This window comes from Mobula birostris, chromosome 10 (assembly GCF_030028105.1).
Source record: "Mobula birostris isolate sMobBir1 chromosome 10, sMobBir1.hap1, whole genome shotgun sequence".
Taxonomy (NCBI): Eukaryota; Metazoa; Chordata; class Chondrichthyes; order Myliobatiformes; family Myliobatidae; genus Mobula; species Mobula birostris.
The window spans coordinates 861,275-885,442 of NC_092379.1; the positions used below are offsets into that span (position 1 = coordinate 861,275).

The 24,168-nt window shown below is 41.9% G+C and overlaps 1 protein-coding gene across 1 annotated transcript; it reads right to left on the reverse strand.

Annotated features, from left to right (window-relative positions):
- Window positions 1-2,277: 2,277 nt before the first annotated feature.
- On the reverse strand, window positions 2,278-19,640 carry nkpd1 (NTPase, KAP family P-loop domain containing 1). The gene is made up of 3 exons (XM_072271122.1): window positions 19,619-19,640; window positions 9,002-9,130; window positions 2,278-3,938 (listed from the first exon to the last, which is right to left on the reverse strand). The coding sequence occupies exons 1-3, from the start codon at window positions 19,638-19,640 to the stop codon at window positions 2,278-2,280; spliced, it is 1,812 nt and encodes a 603-aa protein (XP_072127223.1).
- Between the last annotated feature and the right edge of the window lie 4,528 nt (window positions 19,641-24,168).

Below are 24,168 nucleotides of genomic sequence, written 5' to 3' on the forward strand. Positions count from 1 at the left end.
CTGTGCAAGACCTTCTGCAGACACCGTGCTTCCTCAACACCACCTGCCCCTCCACCTATCTTTGTATCATCTGCAAATTTGGCCACAAAGCCATCAATTCCGTCAACCAATTCGTTGACATATAACATGAACAGAGGTGATTCCAATACTGCCCCCCCCCCATCATCAGCAGCCAACCAGAATAGGCCCCCTTTATTCTGACTCTTTGCCTTCTGCTAATCAGCTAGTCTTCAATACATGTCATTATCTTTCCTGTAATACCATGGGCCCTTATCTTGTTAAGCAGCCTCATGTGCAGCACCAAAATCTAAGTAAACAACACCCACTAATTCTCCTTTGTCTATCTTGTCTGTTATAGCCTCAAAGAAAGCCAACAGATTTGTCAGGCAAGATTTTCCCTTAAGGAAACCATGCTGACTTTGGCCTACTTTATTCTTTGCCTCCAAGTACCCCAAAACCTCATCCTTAGTAATGAACTCCAACATCTTCCCAACCACTGAAGTCAGGCTAGCTGGTCTATTATTTTCTTTCTTCTGCCTCCCTCCCTTCTTGTAGACTGGAGTAACATTTGTGAATTTCCAGTCCTCTGGAACCATTCCATAATCTAGTGATTATTGAAAATCATTAATAACGCCTACAAAATCTCTTAAGCTTTCCCTTTCAGAACCCAAGGATGTAGTCAATCTGGTCCAGGTGACTTCTCAACCATCAGATATTTCAGCTTCCCAAGCACCTTCTCCTTAGTAGTAGCAACTACACCTACTTCTGCCCCCTGATACTCTCAAATTTCTGGCATTACTGCTTGTGGTTTTACACCGTGAAGACTGATGCAAAATACTTACTCAGTACATTTGCCATTTCTTTGTCCCCTATTACTACCAGAATCTTTTTATGAGTGGTCCAATATTTACTTTTCTTTCTTTCTTTCTTTATCTTCGTCCCTCTCCCCCTCCCCCTTCCCCTTATATATATCTGAAAAAAACTTTTGGTATCCTCTAATTTTATGGCCAGCTTACCTTTATATCTCATCTTTCTCTCCTTATGCCTTTTCTAGTTGCCTTCTTTAGTTTTTAAAAGCTTCCAAATACTCTAACGTCCCACTATTTTTTGTTATATTATATGCCGCCTCTTTTGCTTTTATGCGGTCTTTAACTTCCCTTGTCACTCATGGTTGCCTCATCCTCTCTTCAGAATACTTCTTCGTCTTTGAGATGTATGTATCCTGCGCCTCCCAAATTGCCCCCAGAAATACTAGCCATTGCTGTTCTGCAGTCATCCTTGCTAGTGTCTCCTTCCAATCAACTTTGGTGAGCTCCTCTCTCATGCCTCTGTAATTCCTTTCACTCCACTGTAATACTGATGCATCTGACTTTATCTAAACCCTCCCAAACTGCAGGGCGAATTCAATTATATTATGATCACTGGGTTCCTTTACCTTAAACTCCCTAATCAAATCTGGTTCATTACACAACACCCAGTCCAGAATTGGTTTCCCCCTAGTGAGCTCAACCACAAGCTGCTCTAAAAAACCATCTCATAGGCATCCTACAAATCCCGTCTCTTGGGATCCAGCACCAACCTGGTTTTCCCAATCTATCTGCATATTGAAATCCTCCATGTCTCTTGTAACATTGCCTTTTCTATTTCCCATTGAAATTTATATCCCTCATACTGGTTCAGGAGCCAATACAGGGTTTTTTTACCCTTGCAATTTCCCTTCCCTTTTACCCAATCCTATGTTGCCTCTTTCTAAGGATTTCATTTCATTTTTTTTTTACCAACAGAGCCACCTCACCCCTCTGCCTTTGTAACATGGTTACAAAGTTATTTAAAAACTGGGGTGCATAAGAACTGCCTCCCACATTGGTTGGTGGAACTCTGGAACTCTATGTCACTTGATTGTGAAGATTAAATTGGTTGGTGGGGAGGTACTTAAAGAGAAAGTAGATTTTTTAAAAAGATTATAAGATTGAAAGGGGGAGGGAGAACTGACTTAGAAGGAGAGTCGAGCTCTGGGGCAGCCCTGTACATGTTCATGTTGGTGGTGCTGTGATTCAAGTTTTCCCACAAGGAATGATCAGTTCATTGGAAAAATCTGTCTATTCTTGCTGGTCTCTGATACTCATCTTTGCTATTATATATTCATGTCTGTATAACTCAAGAGTCAGGGGATGTACTGTCTTGTTCTCAGTAGAGAAATTAATTATTTTCTGTCATGTCTCTCTCAATATATGGACTCTCATTGGCAGGAGATGGGTACTACACTTCGCCCTCTGTTCACAAATTTCTTGCAAGAATAACTTCCATCTTTCTTTTTAAAGATCGATCTAGATTGATTGTAAATGGAATCATGAATTTTCCCTCTTTCATGGTGAATTTGTAACTGATTAACAGAAGCTTCTGAAAGATTTCAGGATCTCCATCCAGTTCCAACAATTTTTCAATACTGGATCTTATAGTGTTAAACTTCTCTGAAGAGTTTTCATAAATGGTCCACAGAAGCATTTCATCATCAATCTCTTTTTCTTCATGTAACTCTCTCCTTTGCTCAGCATCTTCCCAACATTGCCAGATCCAACTGAGACGGCACGGCCAGTTACTTGCCAAAATGACCCATGCAACAATTTTCTGAACCGGCAAAGAACTCATCGGGGCATTCCTTTCTATCATTAGTCCAATCATAACTGAGATTATGTTTACTATCCTCCTTATTTGCAGAAAGTTCTCCTCGATGTATTCATGGAGATCACCATCCATGTCTGTTAAACACTGATAAGCCTGTTGAATATAATAACCTGGTTTCATTTGATCATTTCTTTGTTTGAAAGATTGGTTGTTTTCACAAGAAACAGTAATCAATGGGTTACTTTCATCAGAGTGTTTCCTGAATCTGCTTACTTGTCTAATGACTTGTTTAGGTGACAGACTTTCTTCCAGGAGGGCATTCTTCCCATCCACTACGCACTGAAGATATTTGAGCTTGGTCTGAGTGTCCATTTTGGGGACAGAAAACGGTAGTGACACAATCCTGTTGAGGAAATTATAGCCATTTTCTGCAATGCCTTTCAGACTATTAGATTTCTCAACACAGGATGCAATAATGCTGGGGTCAACAGCAAGTATTGAAATAAAAGGGGCATCTGGATCGGAAAGAAGGATGTTCATAGCATCCAGAACACCAACAATTTTATCTGGAGTGCACCTGTCAAGGCTGATGATTTTCAGTACTATTCGAATCTTTCTTCGTTCAAAAACTTCCATGTAGTGGATGAAGTTTGTAAGGACTATGACTTCTTGCTTCACATCATTCATAAAGCCTAGCTGACTACTAAAATCCGATTTATTCATTAGGGTCTTCATTTTTTCCTTCTGACTGACAATCATATTCCTGCTTACCATGATTGTGTTTTTCATTGGCATGAGTACAGACATTCCGATTAAGCCAAAACTAATGCCTTTGACTGCTCCAACATAATTATTTCCCATCTGGCTGAGGGTGAAGCCAGGAACTAAGATGAAGAATGCTAGTAGAGAGGCTACCAAAAGGAGTAAAAAGAAAATAAGCCATAGTGGAATTCCTAGTGCCTTTTTGGACACCCATTCACAATTGGAATTTGTTCTTAGAATAGTATCTTGGTGACCAAGAGCCCTGACGATGCTAGTTGGGATGCATCCAAACTGGTTCTTAATGTCGTCACAGAGTGTGGTAATGAGCCCAGCCCACAGCTTTTCATTTCCTGCAAATTGCCATGCACTGAACTGAACGAATATGAACCGAACATTTTTCCTTTTTTCATGTTGCGCTGTTAATTGCGGCTTGAGGAAAATCAAATGCCATAAAAGTGAAATAAATCCAAAACCAGTAGGTGCCCGAGGCGTCTCCTGGGATTTCTGTGATTCCTTCTTCTCTCTGCTGAGTGCTTCTATTTTTATTTCTTCTATAAAGAGAGGATGACATTATTGACAAACAGATGTTTAGTTTCCATATATACATTCAGCACTTTACATTTCAGGTGAAGCTTCTCAGCCTTCTCTAAGAAATACTGTTGTAAAGAACACTGAGAGATACCAATATCCAGATGCTCTCTAACGCCCAGATCTCCATTCTAAGCCCCATCATAGTCCAGCTCCAGACATGAAGACACTGACTGCCTTTGAGGCTAAGGTAGGTTTTAACTGTTTTTGGGATCAGGGTGTTTTGAAAAGCCAAAGTCAATGGCAGTCAAAGGGCAGGAGCTGCAACGGTTGGATTTACACCTCTCTCAAAGGAAGATGGCTATGGTTATTGAAAGTCTGATAGCACAACACTGGGACATTACTGTAGGAGTTCCCCAGGGCATAGCCTGAGACGCAACCTACTTCAGCTCATTTGTCAATGACTTTCTTTTCATTGTAGGTCAGAGGGGACATGCACCTGTCTCAAGCAGGCTTCGATCATACTGGTGCCCAGGGAGAAGATTGTAACCTGTCTCAATTGCTAGGATTAAGTTACATTATCTCTGATGAAGTGCTTTGAAAGTTTGGTCATGAAACCTGCCTGAGGAGTGACTTGGATATGCTCCAATTTGCCTGCCATCACAACAGGTCAACAACAGTTGCCATTTTGTGGGCTCTTCACTTAGTCCTTTCTTCTATTGCAAGTGCCCACAAGCAAATGAATCTTATGGTAGTATATGGTGACATATACTTACTTTGATAATAAGTTTGCTTTGAACTTTGATAGATCTGATAGACAGCAATCTGCAGTTACTGCAGCCGTGTTGAAAACCTTTCCTTGTTGCATGTAAATTTGGGGATTATTTTTAAAATTAAATTGTACCACACGCATTGTAAATATATGTTTTGCATGGAGTGCAGTGCAATCTCATTGTCTTGAGCAATGACAATAAGTTTCTATTCTATTCTCCAAATCAGAATCAGGTTTAATAGCACTGGCGTATGTCATGAAATCTGTTAACTTTGTGGCAACACACATCAAAGTTGCTGGTGAACGCAGCAGGCCAGGCAGCATCTCTAGGAAGAGGTGCAGTCGATGTTTCAGGCCGAGACCCTTCGTCAGGACTCTGTGGCAGCCATACAATGGAATACATAATAATAGAGGAAAAACAGTGAATTGCACTATGAATATATATATATGAAATGGTTAAATTAAATACAGAAAGTACAAAAGAAAATAAAAAAGTAGGGAGGTAGTTTTCATGGGTTCAATGTCCATTCAGAAATTGGATGGCAAAGGGGAGAAGCTGTTCCTGAATCGTGTACCTTCGGGCTTCGATACTTCCTTCCTGACAGTGGTAGTGCTAAGAAGGCATGTCCTGGGTGGTGGGGATCCTTAATGATAGATGCCACCTTTTTGAGGCACTGCTTCTCAAAGGTGTCCTGGATGCCTTGATGGAGCTGACTAAGTTTACAACTCCCTGCTGCTTACTTCAGTCCTGTGCTATAGCCCCCCCCCGCCCCTTTCCAGATACTGATGCAGCCAGTTAGAATGCACTCTGTTGTACATCTATAAAAATGTGTGAGTGTTCTTGGCGACATAACGAACCTCCTCAAACTCCTAAAGGGTATAGCCTTCTTTATAGCCTCATCAATATGCTGGGTCCAGGTTAGGTCCGCTCCTCAGAGATATTGACCCCCCCCCCCACCCTCAGGAACTTAAAATTGCTCACTCTTTCCACTTCTGATCCCTGTATGAGGACTTGTGTGTGTTCTCTCATCTTACCCTTTCTGAAGTCCACAATCAAGTCAAGGGTAATTTATTCATAATGTATCTCAAAAATTTGATCTATGGATGAGAGTTGAATTGCCATATTAGAAATTAGAAAGTATGGCATGCACATCTTCAAGCCTAGCATCCAGTGTTCAAATTGTACAAAAAAAAACTGCATTATTCAGCTAAGGGGCTAATCATATCCAGTATACCATTAGAAGATGACACTTAATGATCCATCATAGGACCATTTTCTGATAAACTCTTATTTCCCTGTCCCCAGTCAAATGACTTCAGAAGAGGAAATCAATCATAATCAAGTTTTTATAAATTTCCTGGTAGGTTTATAGAATTATGAGAGAACACTGATAGGGTAGAGAGTCAGAATCCTTCCCCCAGGGTAAAAGTGTCAAATATTAGAAGATATGCATTTAAGACGAGTGGGAAAGTTTCAAGGAGATGTGTGGGGCCAGTTTATTGCAGAGAGATGGTAGGTACCTAGAGCAGGCTGCTGGGGGCTGGGGGGTACTGGTCAAGCAGAGACAATAGTGGCATTTAAGAGACTGATAGATGGGCACTTAAATATGCAGGAAATGGATCTCAATCAAGTAGAAGCGATTCAGATTAATTTGGCATTGTGTTCAGCATAAACATTGTGGGCTACAAGGCCTGGTCCTGTGCTATACTTCTCTATGTAACTCATGGCTTCATTGTTGAAGACCTGGTATTGTGTTTTGTCTAGACTAACAGCAGCTTCAGTAGAATGCCACATGGAATTTTGTCTGCATTTCTTTTCACCGCAATACAGGAAAAGTGATGGTCCTGAAGAGATGTAAACACGAAGAATTCTGCAGATGCTGGAAATTCAAGCAACACACAGCAAAGTTGCTGGTGAACGCAGCAGACCAGGCAGTATCTCTAGGAAGAGGTGCAGTCGACGTTTCAGGCTGAAACCCTTCGTCAGGACTAACTGAAGGAAGAGTTAGTAAGAGATTTGAAAGTTGGAGGGGGAGGGGGAGATCCAAAATGATAGGAAAAGACAGGAGGGGGAGGGATGGAGCCAAGAGCTGGACAGGTGATTAGCAAAGGGGATACGAGAGGATCATGGGACAGGAGGCCCAGGGAGAAAGACAAGGGCAGGGAAACCCAGAGGATGGGCAAGGGGTATAGTCAGAGGGACAGAGGGAGAAAAAGGAGAATGAGAGAAAGAATGTGTGTATAAAAATAATATTACTAGCTCTTCCTTCAGTTAGTCCTGACAAAGGGTCTCGGCCTGAAATGTCGACTGTACTTCTTCCTAGAGATGCTGCCTGGCCTGCTGCATTCACCAGCAACTTTGATGTGTGTCCTGAAGAGAGTGCAGATGAGATTTCTAAGGATGTTTCCAGGATAGCAAAGTAATAGCATTGAAGCAAGATTGGAACAGAGGGTACAACTGGGGTGTACAAAAATGCAAGAGACGTTTCCATAAGATTATAAGACATAGGAGCAGAAATAAGCTATTCAGTCCATCAATTCTGCTCTACCATTTCTTCATGGCTGAATTATTATCCCTTTCAACCTCATTCTGCTTCCCTTTTCCCATAATCTTTGACTTCCTTACTATGAACCTCCACTTTAAATATACCCAATGACTTGGCCTTTGCAGCTGTCTGTGGCATTGAATTCCACAGTTTCAGTTCCTTCCAGCTAAATAAATTCCTCCTTTGATCTAAAGGGATTTCTTTCTATTCTGAGGATGTGCCCTCTGGATTTAGGCTCTCCCACTATTGAAACATCCTTTCCATGTCCACTCTATCTAGGTCTTTGACGAAGGGTCTCGTCCTGAAACGTCGACTGTACCTCTTCCTAGAGATGCTGCCTGGCCTGCTGCGTTCACCAGCAACTTTGATGTGTGTTGCTTGAATTTCTAGCATCTGCAGAATTCCTCGTGTTTGTGTCTTTCAATATTCAATAGGTTTCAATAAGATCCTCCTCTAAGCTTTAGCAAGATCCACAGTCATTAAATGCTCCTCTTACATCTATTTTCCAACCAAGCCCTGATCCCGAAAATGAATGAACAAAAGTAAAGCCCATCTACAACAGTAGACAGAGACCATCTCCGATAAAGGCTGCAAGTTAACTTGATCCATGCATTTATCCAGGTTACTCCGTCAGAAAATAAAGCTAGTGGAACTAAAGTAAAAGCTTTTGAGAGCAAGGTAGGTTGCATAATTACCACAAAAGGGTTGATGGCTGAATATTTCAAAATTGTGTTCAGAACACTTAGGAGATTCAAAAACCTATTCATATCCATTCTGATCAGCTTGACCACCCAAATGTACTAACTGTATGCCGTTTACTGTAAATCATATCTATCAAATCAATATCCATTAAAACTGATTTAGAATCACAGAAAATGAATCTTAATGGAAGTTATTATTATAGCAGATTTTAACTGTGGGAATTCAAATATCCTGACACTCTCATTGTAGAGAAGGGAAAGTTCAGGGGACACACAGCAGTCCTCATTGAGGGATCGTCAGTGGAAAAGGTGAGCAGTTTCAAGTTCCTGGGTGCCAACATTTCTGAAGATCTATCCTGGGCCCAACATTCCGATGCGATTGTAAAGAAGGCATTACAACAGCTATATTTCATTAAGAGTTTGAGGAGATATGGTGTAGAGGGGCCACCGCACAGGATCAGGAAAGACTGCAGAAAGTTGTAACCTCAGCCATATCCATCATGGGCATTAGCCTCCCCGCCCTCGAAGACACCATCAAAAGGTGATGCCTCAATAAGGCAGCATCTATCATTCAGGACCCCATCATCCAAGATATGCTCTCTTTTCAGTGCTACCATCGAGGACGAGGTAAAGGAGCCTAAAGGCGCACACTCAATGTCTTAGTAACAGCTTTTTCCCCTCTGCCAGCAGATTTCTGAATGGACAATACTACCCCACTACCCCACTACTTTTTGTTTGCTGTCTTTGCACTACTTAATTTAATTTGTAATTACGTATTTCACTGTGCTACTGCAAAACAGCAAATTTCACAAAATGTGTCAGTGATATTAAACCGTATTCTGATTCTCAAATTTAACCATGGGAGATTAGATACTTTGATGTGCCCATTGTTGGGTTTGCATTTGATCCTTTGTGCCAATAATATGAATACTGATCAGACATCGTAGCATCTGCTAATTCTTGAACTTGTACTAGGGTAAGAACAAATACTGTACCATGGAAACAAACACAGTTTTCTGATTAAAACTTGGGAGATGAAATAGTTACTTGAAACAGAGTAAACTTACTTTCTACGTTTTGCAGAAGACAATTTATTCCTGATCCCCATGGTGCATATAACCCAACCGTCATCGGTGTGGAGACATAGCACAGAGTTCTAGCAAGGCAAGTTGCATAACTATCGTACAGAGTTTGACCTAAAAAAAAGTTAATTCAATAAAAAGAGTCATTAATGGGTAATGCAATGATGGCAGTTGATTATCCAATAGGAATCTAGAATTTGACTGTATTAGAACAACACCTTCCCCGTCTTAGGTCCATTTCTTCCCACTTCCATTACCCTGCCATAACTATTTAAAGAGATTCTTATTTCGGGTCGGTGAAGACTGAATGGGGTGGTGGAGATTCAAATTTGGATATGTCCATTTATTGGATTTCCATTTTTGTATACAGTTCAAAGGTGGTGATGTACTGTCTTTCTTGATCCTGCATAATTTTTACCCCTACTGAAGAGCTTTGGTGCCATCCCTGTAAATCTTAAGCATAAAGAACAGGAGCATGGGAGGACTCACAGAGTAAACAACAGATCAGAAGATAGCAGAGAGAGAAATCGCAGCCTGTATCATTCTAGGTTTGGGGTACACATTAACAAAAGAGGAGCATTCACCTAAAGGGACTTCACAGAGACCTGCCACAACCCACATCTTCTCCTAGGGAAGTGAACAATGGAAGAGAAGATTTTACAGACTAACTGTTTCCCAGTGAGTGAAGGAGCCATTGAGAGCATCCACTTCACATTGAGGGTTGAGTACCAGAAACCCCTTGAAAGGAGATGTCCACCTGACCACCCAATTGTATTAATTGCTTGCCACTTAATGTGAATAATTTCTGTCAAATCACTATAATAATTTATTTAAAACCACAAAGGCTGAATCTTAGTGGAATTTATCATTATAGCAGATCTGCCAATTGCTCAATTCAAAGTTCAAAGTAAATTTATTATCAAAGTATGTTTATGTCACCATATACAACCCTGAGTTTCATTTTCTTGCTGGCATTCAGAGTAGAACAAATCAATGAAAAAACTACACACAAAGACTGACAAACAACCAATGAGCAAAAGAAGACAAACTGTGTAAATTAAAAAGTAAACAAATAATTCTAAGAATTGCTGAGTTCTTAAAGTGAGTCCGTAGGTTGTGGAATTAGTTCAGGGTTGAGGTGAGTGAAGTAGTCCGTACTGGTTCAGAATGGTTGAAGGGTAACGATTGTTCCCGAGCAATTCAGCTATGCTGATGTGTCCATTATAGAGATACATTTGGAATCAATCTCCTGGGACTGCATTTGATGCATTTGTGTAATAATATGTATAATGAGCGTTAATCAAGTATCAAGGATATGTCCCTAGGCATCCAGCTTGTCTGCTACAGAAGAGAGAGACAATATTGGTTCCGAGCAGCCTTGATTCCTTTAGCCATTATCAAAGATCAAAGTGCAGATACTTAAAGTTGGGAATTTCACCTAGGACTCCTCATTCCTATCTGAAAATGGTGCATAAGAAGGAAATGTGGATATATTGGCACCTTTACTGATTCAAGGTATTAACTGACATTTTTGCTGTTAGGCCATCTAAAGGGTACCTCGCATTTAACCACAGAAGTGGAGTCTCAGTTTGACTAGTGCCCTCTGCAGTCCCAGAATTATACAGGTGACGTGAGGAGCAGGAGCTCTTGGGGCAGCAGAAGAGGAAGAGGTAACACTGAGTTCCCTGTTCTGGACACAGATCTGCAGTAGACATAATTTTAGAGTCATTAAGCACTATAACACAGCAACAGGCCCTTTGGCCCATCTAGTTTATGCTGAACCATTCTGTTTAGTCCCATCAACCTGCAATTGGACCAAAGCCCTCCGTACCCATCCCCTCCATATACTTAATCAAACTTTCCTTAATTGTTGAAATGGAACCTGTATCCACCGCTTCCACTGGCAGCTTGTTCCACACTCTCACCCCCCTCTGATTGAAGAAGTTCCCCCTCATGTTCCTCTTAAATATTTCGCCTTTCATCCATAACCTGTGACCTCTAGTTTTGGTTTCACTAAGCTCAGTGGAAAAAGCCTGCTTGCATTTACCCTATCTTTACCTTTCATAGTTTTATATACCTCAATCAAATCTCCCCTCATGCTCTTATGCTGCAGAGAATAAAGTCCTAACCAATTCAACCTTTTCCTATAGGTCCTCAAGGTGTACGGGGTGTCAGGGAGGGGTAGCACCTCTGGTGGGGGAACATGTCGCATCCTTTTCAAGGCAGTTAGTCCACCTTTTGTCCCCACCTGGCACTCAGCTCTCACCTGTGGCTCCCTGTAGCTGTTTGCATGCGACAGCAGCCACACCCTGGGCAATGGCTTCGACAAGCCGGCTAAACCAGGTGAGGGTAGCCGTTGGGTCTCAAATCCTCAGTGAGATAGGGAGTTGTCTACCCCAACATGTGAAGACTGACTCTGGCGGATTGAGCGGACGTGACCAATGGAAGGTCCAACGGACAAGAAGGCGGTCTCTGCAAGCGTCGTGGAACGTGTAGAGTACAACAAGACACAGAAGACATCCCGGTCATCCACTGTGCCTAGTCCCATCTCCAGCCGTCTAGAGTCTGTTTTGCCACTGGATCCAAATGGGAATTGGGAAGCGAGAGTGAGGCTGATGCTGCGCAACTCTCCCTCACTTAAATCCAAATCATGCGCTAGTCTCGACACTATCAATGGTGTCAAGGTCTTCATTGACGACGATGATGGACAAACAAACAATATAGTCCTCAAGTGCTAGCACCATCCTTGTATATTTTCACTGCACTCTTTTCAATCTTATTGATATTTGTCCTGTAGGTAGGTGAGTAGAACTGCACACAATACTACAAATTAGAGTTAGGATTATACAACTTCAACATAACATCCTGGCTCCAAATCCTAACAGGTTGTATCCTTCCCCTGAGGATAAGCTTGAAAAGAATTGTTATTACTTGGAGAATGAAATAATCAATATATTTTTACAGAAGACTAGGTCAAATATAAGTGGTATATATTAAAAACAGAAGATTCTGCAGATGCTGGAAATTGAAAGCAACACACACAATTTTGGAAGAACTCAGCAGGTCAGGCAGCATCTAGGGAAGTGAATAAACCATTAATATTTCAGACTGAGTCCCTTCATTAGGATTGGAAAGGAATGGGGAAGAATAAAGAGGTGGGGGACAGGAAGGAGATTAGCTAGAAGATGATAGGTGAAGCCAGATGAATGGGAAAGGTAAAGGGCTGGAGAGGAAGCAATCTGATAGGAGAGGAGAGTGGACCATAGGAGAAAGGGAAGAATGAAGAGCACTGGGGTGAGGTGATATGCAGATGAGAGGAGGTAAGAGGCCAGAGTGGGGAATAGAAGAAGGAAGAGGAAATCAATGTTCATGCTATCAGGTTGGGGGCTACTTAGGCAGAATACGAGATGTTGCTCCTCCACAGTGAAAGTGGTCTCATCGTGGAAAAAGAAGAGGCCATTGACTGACATGTTGGAACAGGAATGCGATAGGAATTAAAACGGCTAACCACCAGGAAATTCTGCTTTTAGCAGATGGAGTGAGATACTTGACAGGGCAGAGTCCCAAATCACATCAGGTCTCACCAGTGTAGAGGAGACCACATTGGAAGCAACAGATACAAAAGACTACCCAAACAGATTCACAGGCGAAGTGTTGCTTCATGTAGAGGGACTGTTTGGGGCCTTGAATGTGCATAAGGGAGGAGGCAAATGAGCAAGGTAGCATTTCTGTCAGTTTTTCCAGTCATCATGGTTCCTTGTGCGACATCTTCCAGATATCCAATCTCTTCAATTATTTCATTTTCTGCTTGTTCTTTTTGCCTTGACTGTGTTAGAAGCTGTTGGAGTCTGTGACGTGCAGTTTAGAATTCGATTAAATGATCTAACACTCTGCAGTTCCTGGAGAGGACCGAGCACAAGCGACCTCATGAAGAAGACCAGAGATGGGACGTGGTGTCATGAACAACTCCATTTTGAAGCGTCAAGATAAGCTTGAAGTATTGAGGTGAATGCAGAAGAGGACACTCTCGATGGAGGCCATGGGGTTGATGGCAGTTGGTAGCTGGGTCGGTGACATTTGGACCTAGTGTGGCGGTCGCTCTTTATGGGATGACTGAATTTGTGCAACTGTTCCTTTTGATGCTGATGAGAGGATGTTTTTGAAATTCTGAGATTTATTATTGGACTGTAGTTTATGCTGGTCTCCTTCTGTTTTCTGTGTTTTCTTTCTTGTTGCCAATTGGCGGGCAGGCGAGATGTTACTTCTTGTGGGAGAGAGGGGTTGGAGATTTGGGGCATGATGTTCTTGTTTTTTTTTCAGTATTGAAGATCTGTTAGTTTTTCGTGTGTAAGAAAGAGGGTGGAGGTTTGATGTTATTCTCACTGCTCTTTTCTGCAAGGGAAGGTGTTGGGGGTTTGATGTTCCAGCTGCCATTTTCTATGTGGGCAATTGTTAATTAGGGAGGGGGTGGGGGGGGTTGGGGTTTGCATGTTTTAGTTCTTTTTCTTTTTTGTGCTGGGGAGGGGGAGTGGATGTCTTTTCTTTCAACAATCTCCATGGTTTTTCTGTATTTTATGGCTTGGTTTTTCTGTATTTCATGGCTATCTGGAGAAGACGGATATCAGAGTTATATTATGCATGCATACTTTGACAGTAAAATGAACCTTTGAACTTCTGATTGCAAGGTTTTGTGCCACAAGGGTGATTAGTAGGGAGGGACATATGGACAAGGAAATCATGGCAGGAAGCAGAGTGTTGGGGAAGGGTGGGGGGAGTTAAAGATGTGTTAGGTGGTAGGATCCCATTGAAGATGGCGGAAGTTGTAGAGAATGATATGCTGGATGTGGAGTCTCTTGGAATAGTAGGTGAGGGCAAGAGGAAATCTATCATTGTTAAGTTGGCAGGAAGATGGGGTAAGTATTGTTTGTGCTACAAGTGTGCAAGGCAGTGACGATCTTCAAAAAAAGATCACAGTTACTTCTGTTTGGCATTCAGCGGTATTACCATTACCAAATGCCTTACTATAAATATTCTGGGATAGTGGGAGGAGTTCCTATCAACCAGATACCTCTGGAACCACAGAATTATTGAAGTTACAGAAGAAGGTTGAATAATCGATGGGAAATGATTCAACAAATTCAAGTTTATTGTCATCTGACTGTACATATATATAACCAAATGAAACAACGTTCCTCCAGACCTTGGTGCACCCACAAGTCATATACATAGCACATATGTAAAACAAAATGTTACCACAAATAAGTTAATAAAATATGATTCAAAATGTGTGTAGCGCACAGCACAGATAAACAGTAAACAGCTCTCTGTCCTGGTGATGAGACCTCAGTGTAGCAGGGTATTCATTAGTCTTACCGCCCAAGGGAAGAAGCTGTTACCCAGTCTGGCAGTCTAAGTCCTGATGTTCCTATATCTCCTACCTGATGGTAGTGGGTCAAAGAGATTGTGGGATAGGTGGTAGACATCCTCAACAGTGCTTCTGGGCCTTCGTATACAACACTACCTCTGGCTCACCAAAGTCTTTCCCCATCTATAATGCACAAGTCCGAAGCATTCTCATTACCTGTTTGGATGTGAGCCATTCCAACATCTATCAAAGTGCTTCACACCATCTGGGACAAAGCAAGCTGAACTATAAAAGCTGCTTGATCTTGCTGTAACATCTTTGGTCTGCAACATGCTGGAATCCATTACAGAAGATATGATACTGGATAGTAGATTGTTGCGGTCAGTCAATATAAAAGGAAAAAGCCCAGATGATGTCTCAACCTGAAATATTTCCCTCCATAGATGTTGCTTGCCCCACTGAGTTCCTCTCAGCGTTTTGCATTTTGCTAAACAGAGAACTATCGCAAGGAAGAAAAGACAGGTGGTGACTTTGTAAGAGTTTGAAGGACTGTCAGAGTCAACCTTGACATTGCACCTAAACAGCTGGAGTGGAGTGCTCAGGATCAGACTGGTGTGCCCTGGTAAGACGAGCCTCCAACAACTTCGAGAATAGTCACTGTGCAGATCTGGTCGCTGCTCGAGAGAGGAGATAAATGGCCACATCATTTGCTCCAACAGCGGCCAGACAGTTTACCTGGCCTCACTATCAACGCTCATGCCTTTCTAGAATTGGACTGCAGAGCCACCTCAGAACGCACAATTGCTGAGCTGCACATACAAACATCGGAAACGACTGACAACCAACACATTTTGCTAAAAAGAAACCTGTGTTTGACAAAAGTGAGAGGTTTTTTTTGAGGATACAACTAGGAGGGTGATAAGGGGGAACCAGCAGATGTGATATATTTGAAATTTCAAATGGCATTAGACAAAATACCATATCATCCCTGGAAATAAGACAACAAGGAGTTGGGGACATGGATACTGTATGAACTGAGACAGAATTGAAAGAAACCTGTGCCTTTGAGTTCTAGACTCCCTTCTCTTAGGAAAGGACTGACTATCTATTATATCTATGCCCCTTATAATTTTATAAACTTTTGCATGTTCACCCCTCATCCTCTCACGTTCCAGAGAAAAAGTCCAGCCTATCCAATTTCTACTTATAACTACAGTCCTCCTCTCAGGCAGCATCCTGCTGAATCTCTTCTGCACACTTCCCTCCTGTAATATGGTGACCAGAGCTGTGATTTAGGACAGATCAGGAACAACTGGGAAGTCTACAGGCATACCGGCCTGGTTCCCGTGAAGCTGGGAGCTGGGAGAGAACTGCTGGAGCTTCTAGAGGCAAATGAGCGGAAGGGGAAGTTTATATCTTGACCATTCTGTGGGCAGTTCAGTTCATTTCAAAGTCAAACAGATCCTCAGTAATTCACACTTTACATTAATAGTAGATGTAAAAACAGTGAGCAAACTATCCAAATTCATTGCTAATACAAAGATAGGAGAGAAAGCTAGATGTGAGGATTTTCCAAATATTTTCTCTAAGAATATTTGCAGGTTGAATAAGTAGACAGGATGATAATGGATATAGGGAGTTTTAAGTTTATTCATTTTGGTGAAAAGCAGATTTTTAAAATTGATTGTAACCTTCTTGATATGTGCAGGGGTTCCTAACCTGGGGTCTATGGACCCCTCGGTTAATCATAGGAGTCCATGGCATGCGCATGCGCCAGTCGTGCATGCAGCCTGGTACAGCCGTTCCGATCTATTCTTTTACTTTCTTCTTCTTACTTTTTAATTTACGTTATTTTTTTGTATTTTTTTCTCGCGGTAACACGTCGAAGCTGCACCCTCTCTAACATGCTGGTAGAGAGAGTTTTATTTGGGTTTTCTTTAGCGCTGGAAATGGTTACATCCCGACACACAGGACAGAAGCAAGGTTGCATTGTGTGTTCCACGGACCAACAAAGACCGGCCGGCTTAATGAACAGAGCGGTTCACACCCCTGCTGAAATCCGGAGGAAAACACACAGAGGGGGATCACAAAGCCGAGGAAAGAGGACCGGGTCGAAACAACAGAGACTTATGGAGAAGAGGAGTTCAGTGGGTAATACCGTTCCGGCTGACCAGAAGTGCACTGAGAGCGGTAAGCGTAAAGGAGTTGGGTGCTTACTGATCTGGCTAACAACGGATGGTGCAATCCGGGGTATACTACGATCGAAAAACATGTTTGCAGACTGGATATTGAACTTTTTACTGTTGGACTTCGGCCACATTCCACCGCGATACAACACTTTGCGGCACGGGAGGTCGTTCCTGCCTGTGGCCATCGAACGTGCAGCTCCTCCCGTGGAGGGTCAGACACCCTGAGCCAATAGACTGGTCCTGGACTTATTTTCCATCTGGCATAGTTTGCATTTTGGTGTTTGATTGTTTGTGGTTTTTGTATTGCTATATTTACGCTCTATTCTTGGTTGGTGCGGCTGTAACGAAACCAAGTCTCCCTCGGGATTAATAAAGTATATCTACCTATCTATCTATCTATCTATCATAAAAAAGGCTGGGAACCCCTGATCTAGAAAAAGTAAGCATGCAGTCAAAGCAAACAATCAGGAAGGCAAATGGTGTACTGGCAAATAGAAGTAAAGAAGTATCACTTAGGCAGAGCAGTTCAAGCCATAGTAGGAATAATGTCTACTTTTCAAGCTAGAACTTGACTTGGACTATTCCAAAGATACGGTTTTGTCCCAGGAAAGCGAACCCAATCCAGTTTCTCCTCACTAATGCTGCAACCCAGATAAAGTCTTGATAAGTCACAACTACCCTCTCCAGCGTAATTGTATCCTTCCTATACTGTGCCAACCAGACCTGTAACGTTCTTCCCATCACCACAAAAGTTTCCTCTACCTGCCCCATTTTATTCCCACATTCTAAAGACATGCACTTAGGGCTAGTGAGGTGTGGGCATGCTATGTTGGTACTAGAAGCATAGTGACATTTGTGGATTTGATTTGATACAGATGATGCATTTATTTATTTATTGAGATACAATGTGGAATAGACCCTTCCATGCCACCCAGACCCCCCTGATTTAATCCTAGTTTAATCATGGGACAATTTACAATGCCCAATTAACCTAACTGTCTTTGGACTGTGGGAGGAAACCAAACACCAGGAGAAACCCAGGCAGTTACGGGGAGAATTTACAAACTCCTTGCAGGCAGCGGCAGGAATTGAACCCAGGTCACTGTTCTGTAAAGTGTTGAGCTAACCACTATACTGTCATTTCACTGTATGTTTCAATGTACTTGACAAATAAAACTAATCTTTATCTGTAAGAATTTCCAGCACTTTTCAGTTTTGCTTTAGATTTCAAACAGCTGCAGCTTTTTTTAAATTTTCAAGCAGCTGGGTGGTGACTTGATATATTCAGGGACCTCCTTCTTTAACTGGGGTGTTGTGTTCTTTCTCTCACTTGCTCTGTATTGACTCAGTAATGTTGCATCCAGGAGAGGTGTGTTTTTAACTCTTTCTTAGGCTGTGGCCAAGCCCAATTCAGCAGGTCACATTGGTTTCTTGGAGTTTCATTCATCCATAACTAATTTTTGCAATTTTTCTGTCATTATTATAAGTAGAAATCTCATTCTTGCTCCTACAGACATTCTCAGTAAAAACCAGTTGAAGGATCAATGTATACTTTCAAAGGCATTATTGTAAGAATGAGTGGGAGAGTCAGGTTAGGATATTAAAGAATACAGAAGGAACTGGTTACAATTACACGCTGTAACACAGTTTAAACAGACAAATTTAAACTGCTTAATGTTGTGATTCACAAGAGACTGTAGATTTGGAAATCTGGGACAACACAAAGGTAGAGGAGCCCAGTTCAGGCAACATGTGTAGAGGGAAATTGATAATAAAGTCTCAACCTGAAACGTTGACTGTCTATTTCCCTCCAGAAATGCTGCCTGACCCACCTGATGTGCTGAGTGTCTGACCCGCCGAGTGTCTGACCCGCCGAGTCCCTGACCCGCCGAGGCCCCGACCCGCCGAGGCCCCGACCCGCCGAGTGTCTGACCGGCCGAGTGTCTGACCCGCCGAGTGTCTGACCCGCCGAGTACCCGACCCGCCGAGTACCCGACCCGCCGAGTGTCTGACCCGCCGAGTGTCTGACCCGCCGAGTGTCTGACCCACCGAGTACCTGACCCGCCGCGTGTCTGACCCACCGGGTCCCTGACCTGCCGAGTGTCTGACCCACCGAGTGTCTGACCCGCCGAGTACCCGACCCGCCGAATACCCAACCCGCCGAGTGTCTGACCCGCCGAGTGTCTGACCCGCCGAGTGTCTGACCCGCCGAGTATCTGACCCGCTGACTGTCTGACCCACCGAGTACCTGACCCTCCGAGTGTCTGACCCGCTGAGAACCTGACCCGCTGAGTGTCTGACCCACGAGTGTCTGACCCGCTGAGTGTCTGACCCACGAGTGTCTGACCCGCCAAGTACCTGACCCGCCGAATACCTGACCCGCCGACTGTCTGACCCGCGGACTGTCTGACCTGCTGAATCCCTGACCCGCCAAGTGTCGGACCCGCTGAGAACCTGACCCGCCGAGTGTCTGACCCGCTGAGTGTCTGACCCACGAGTGTCTGACCCGCCAAGTACCTGACCCGCCGAGTGTCTGACCCACCGAGTGTCTGACCCACAAGTGTCTGACCTGCCGAGTACCTGACCCACTGACTGTCTGACCCACCGAGTGTCTGACCCACTGACTGTCTGACCCACTGACTGTCTGACCCACTGACTGTCTGACCCGCCGAGTGTCTGACCCGCCGAGTGTCTGACCCGCCGAGTGTCTGAACCACTGACCCACCTGATGTGCTGAGTGTTTCCAGCTTTTTTACACATTGCTAAACCACAATTTCATTTGAAGGTGATCATTACGCCCATCTTTGAGGCATTGAAACTCCCCATATTACAAACGTTTGTACTTGCTGCAACTTAAATTTTATTCATCATTTATGGTGGGTATGAATAATATAACTACCCAAATTAACAGTTAACAGTTTAGAGACATTAGAAACTAAAATATAAGGGCATGCAGATATTAAGTGTTAAGCACAGTAAACTGGCTAACCGATCAGACCATACAGCTCAATGACAAAATCCCCCAGCTGATTGGAAGTATTTTCTTACCACCTATTTCATCTTTCGGCATCCTGTCTTGTTCTGCCTCCAGCTGAGATGAACAAAGATGTTGACAACAACTTCTATAAATTGGCAATCTCAAGCTTCGGTTTGTGATTAACCAGCACAAGCTCTGGTGCTGTGGAAGTAAGTGGTTTTACCTGTCACAAACACTCAGAAGAGGTGTGGCTACTTCCTCAGCTTATAGCTCTCTTTATATCTTTGTTGTGGTTGGGTAATGGGATAATTGTAGTTATAGTACTAGTTGTGGTGCAATCACTCGAGTTAGTATGATGTTATCCTGAGGGGTTTTTTATTGGTAAATTCTCAGGAGGCTGAAGAGGCCGATCTAGGATCCACATATATAGTGCAGGTGGATTCCCTTAATGGAGAATGCCTGTGCCTGTATATGGCTTTGTTTAATACAGGGAGGCTGATGCATGGGCAGCCACCACATGCTCCTTGACAGACCTGGGTCAGCGTCCAGTGGCACAGAATGCAAGACCACTTGGGACCCTTCACTGCTGCAGCCTTCCTCCGTCTTCACTGCCGTTGTGATGTGTCATCTTCTGCCGGCTCCTCCTCCTGGTTGGATCGCTCTTTGCCCAGAATACTCCCCATTGACAGGGTGACCTTACCAGGAGCTAAGCGCCAGATAGCTAAACAACTGTTAGCATCTCAGAATCTCACAATTTTCTCCATCACTACAAGGTGACAAACCCTGCAGAAGAACACTATACTCCAGGTAAAGTCTAGTCTGTCATTTGCTTATCAGTCCAAATCTAAACATTATCTGGAAATTTATACATTCAGATATGGACTGATTTTTCTTTTTCAATTTTTTTATTAAATTTCAGATTAATAAAGATAACAATACTAATGATACAAAGAGATTGGTATAACATTGATAATGCTTAACGTATACAAACATAATTCAAGTAAAATATATAATTCAAGCCTCCCAATCTCTGAGTAATTGAACATGAAAAAGAGTTTTATAAAGAGCCCCCTAAACTAAAACAAAACAAAACAAAGACTGGGATGATCTATTCCCTCGGATAAGAACATTATTTGTCATTAACTCCGCTCCTCTATAGATAAACAAAAGATTATTAACGAAAGGGTTCTGAAATGGACAGCTTACATCATATGAAAATGTTGAATAAATGGTCTCCAGGTTTCTTCAAATTTAACCGAGGAATCAACCATACCACTCCTAATTTTTTCCAGGTTTAAACATAATATAGTTTGAGAAAACCATTGAAAAGTAGTAGGAGGATCAGGACCTTTCCATTTACTTTCCATAAGTAAGATGGATCTCTTCGCTATTAGTGTAACAAATGCAATCAGACGGCAAGCTGAAAAGGGTAAATGACCAACATCTGTCACTGGTAATCCAAAAATTGCAGTAATAGGGAGAGGTTTTAAATTAATACGCAAAACTGTTAAAATAATATCAAAATATCTTTCCAATATTTATCTAAAAGAGGGCAAGACCAAAACATATGTGTCAGAGAGGCCAACTCAGAGTTACATCTGTCACAGACAGGATTTGTGTGTCAGTAAAAACGAGCTAATTTATCCTTAGACGTATGAGCCCTATGGACTATTTTAAATTGTATCAGTGTATGTCTGGCACACATTCAGGAAGTATTAACTAGTTGAAGAATTTTCTCCCATTTCTCTATAGGTAAAAATATCTGAAGTTCTCTTTCCCGTTCATTTTTTTTATTTTATCAGATGTACCTAGATGTATTTTCGTAATTAAATCATACAAAACTGCTATTAAGCACTTCTGATAGGGATTTAAACCTAAAATTTTTTCTGTAATATTAGTTGGATGAAATATTGGAAAATTTGGTAAAATAACATTCAAAAAACTTCAAATCTGCAGATAGCTGAAAAAAATGTGAACAAGGCAATTTATATTTATTAGATAATTGTTCAAACAACATGAAACAATTTTCCATGGATAAATCACAAAAGCATGCTATTCCCCTCGTTTTCCATAACGAAAAAGCTTGATCAATTCTAGAAGGTTGAAAGGTAAAATTAGATATAATAGGACTAGATAAAATAAATTCGTTCAATACAAAAAATTTGCGAAATTGAAACCATATTGGTATTGTGTATTTAATTATTGGATTAATTATTTGTTTGTTCAGTTTGATTAATGCAAAGGGGAGCGAAGCTCCTAAAATAGAAGCTAATGAGAACCCCTGCACAGACTCACCCTCCAGGTTCACCCATCGTGGACAATGAGTTTCAACCCGATCTTCCATCCAAAACATTAAATATCGGATATTAATTGCCCAATAATAAAATCTAAAATTTGGCAATGCTAATCCACCATCCATTTTTGATTTCTGTAGATATTTCTTACTCAATCTAGGATTTTTATTCTGCCACTGATTTTTGTAATAACTTTTTCGGGTTTATTTAGAAGATTGAGGAGGGATCTGATTGAAACGTATAAGATCCTAAAGGGATTGGACAGGCTAGATGCAGGAAGATTGTTCCCGATGTTGGGGAAGTCCAGAACGAGGGGCCGCAGTTTGAGGATAGAGGGGAAGCCTTTTAGGACTGAGATTAGGAAAAACTTCTTCACACAGAGAGTGGTGAATCTGTGGAATTCTCTGCCACAGGAAACAGTTGGGGCCAGTTCATTGGCTATATTTAAGAGGGAGTTAGATATGGCCCTTGTGGCTACGGGGGTCAGGGGGTATGGAGGGAAGGCTGGGGCGGGGTTCTGAGTTGGATGATCAGCCATGATCATAATAAATGGCGGTGCAGGCTTGAAGGGCCGAATGGCCTACTCCTGCACCTATTTTCTATGTTTCTATGTTTATGCGAGGAGCCAGAAAGCATTGGGCCCCAAGGTTTTAGAGCACCTGAATTGGTTAATGAAAGCCGTTAATCATTTATACTTCCTTGTGTTTTTCTCGAGCAACTCACTCATTGTAATGCAGTTTCCTGGTGCTTTCTGCGTGAATTTATTAAGTTTATTTTGATAGGCTAGGGGATTCCCTTTTACATGTAAAATTTAAGTGGACACCCAATTAACACTAATCACAGGGTCCTAATTCTGAGAATGTTACGTCTCACTGTGTCGCTCTGCCAAGCCTCTGATGTCCTGCTGGAATTCTTTTTTTCTTCTTCTTTTTAAATTTTTTATTTTTATTTGGATAAGGAATTCACAAGTATCATGAACTTTTTTCACATGTATAACCTTTTCCATTTTTTTATATATGTATAAATGTATAATTATTTATACATTCCTAAGTACACATTAAGATGATTATAAAAAGAAATTAGACACTTAAATAGATAATTATGTGCAGTTGAAATTCTACTCTATTAGGCTAAGTAATGATATTAGTTGTTAAGAAAAATAGTAATAATAGTGGATTAATAATAATTTCCATATATCTCTTCTGAACCATTTCTTTCAGGTCCAAAATATTGAATGTAGGCCTATGTAACTACCATTGTAGGTGATTATATCCTAACTTGTTCATTTTGCTCCTACCCCCCAAGCATAATTATCCAATCTATGTACTTATTTACTTAATTTTATCATTTTTTATCCCTTTCCCAAATCTTTTCCTTTACTTGTGTTAATTCTCCATTTTCTGCTGGAATTCTTATGAATAAACTTTGATCACCATCTCTGCATCGGAGTTTGTCTTTTCTCTGTACTTGGGTTACTACATTGCTAGTGCACAATGTGACAAAAGGACCCTGCAAGTAATGGACCCAGCGGAGGTTGAACATCAGTCAGCTTTGGGTGAGAATGTCATCTAGTCTCGAGTCGACATTTCGAGTCTATGTTCTGAGTTTTTCAAGTCCACATTCTGAGCTTCTTTGGTCTACATTCAAGGCTTTTCGGGTTCTAAAAGTCATCAAGGTTTCCCATAGCCCTCCAGGTTTCTGAAGTTTCTTCAAGGTTTCCAAGGTTATTTCAATGTTCTTCCTGTCTTGAGATTTTCCAAGATCCTCTCGCGTTCCCCAGATCTTCGTGGGTCTTCAGGTGCTGGTCATAGGGAGGTGGTGCGGGAGATGGGAGGGAATACTGTAATGAGTTCTTCAAGCCTGTGCAAGGAGCTGGAGGGCGTTGGGTTCCAAGGTTTTTAGAGTACCTGAATTAGCTAACTGTTTATTTATCGAGAGCTGTTAATCATTTAGATTTCCTTGTGGTTTCCTTGAGTGACTCGCTCTATGTAATACAGTCTCCTGGTGCTTTCTGTTTAAACTCATTATGTTTATTATGATGGTCTTGGGGTTTCTGTGTTACTTGTATTATTTAAGCAGACACCTTATTAGTACTAATCCCAAGATTTATGAACATTTGGAGAGGCAAAATATGATTAGGAATAGTCAGGTAGTCTATAATTAGGAATGATTGGGTAGTCCTGACGAAGGGTCTCGGCCTGAAATGTCAACTGTACCTCTTCCTAGAGATGCTGCCTGGCCTGCTGTGTTCACCAGCAACTTTGATGTGTGTTGTAGGAATAGTCAGCATGGCTTTGTCAAAGGAAGGTCGTGCCTTACGAGCCTGA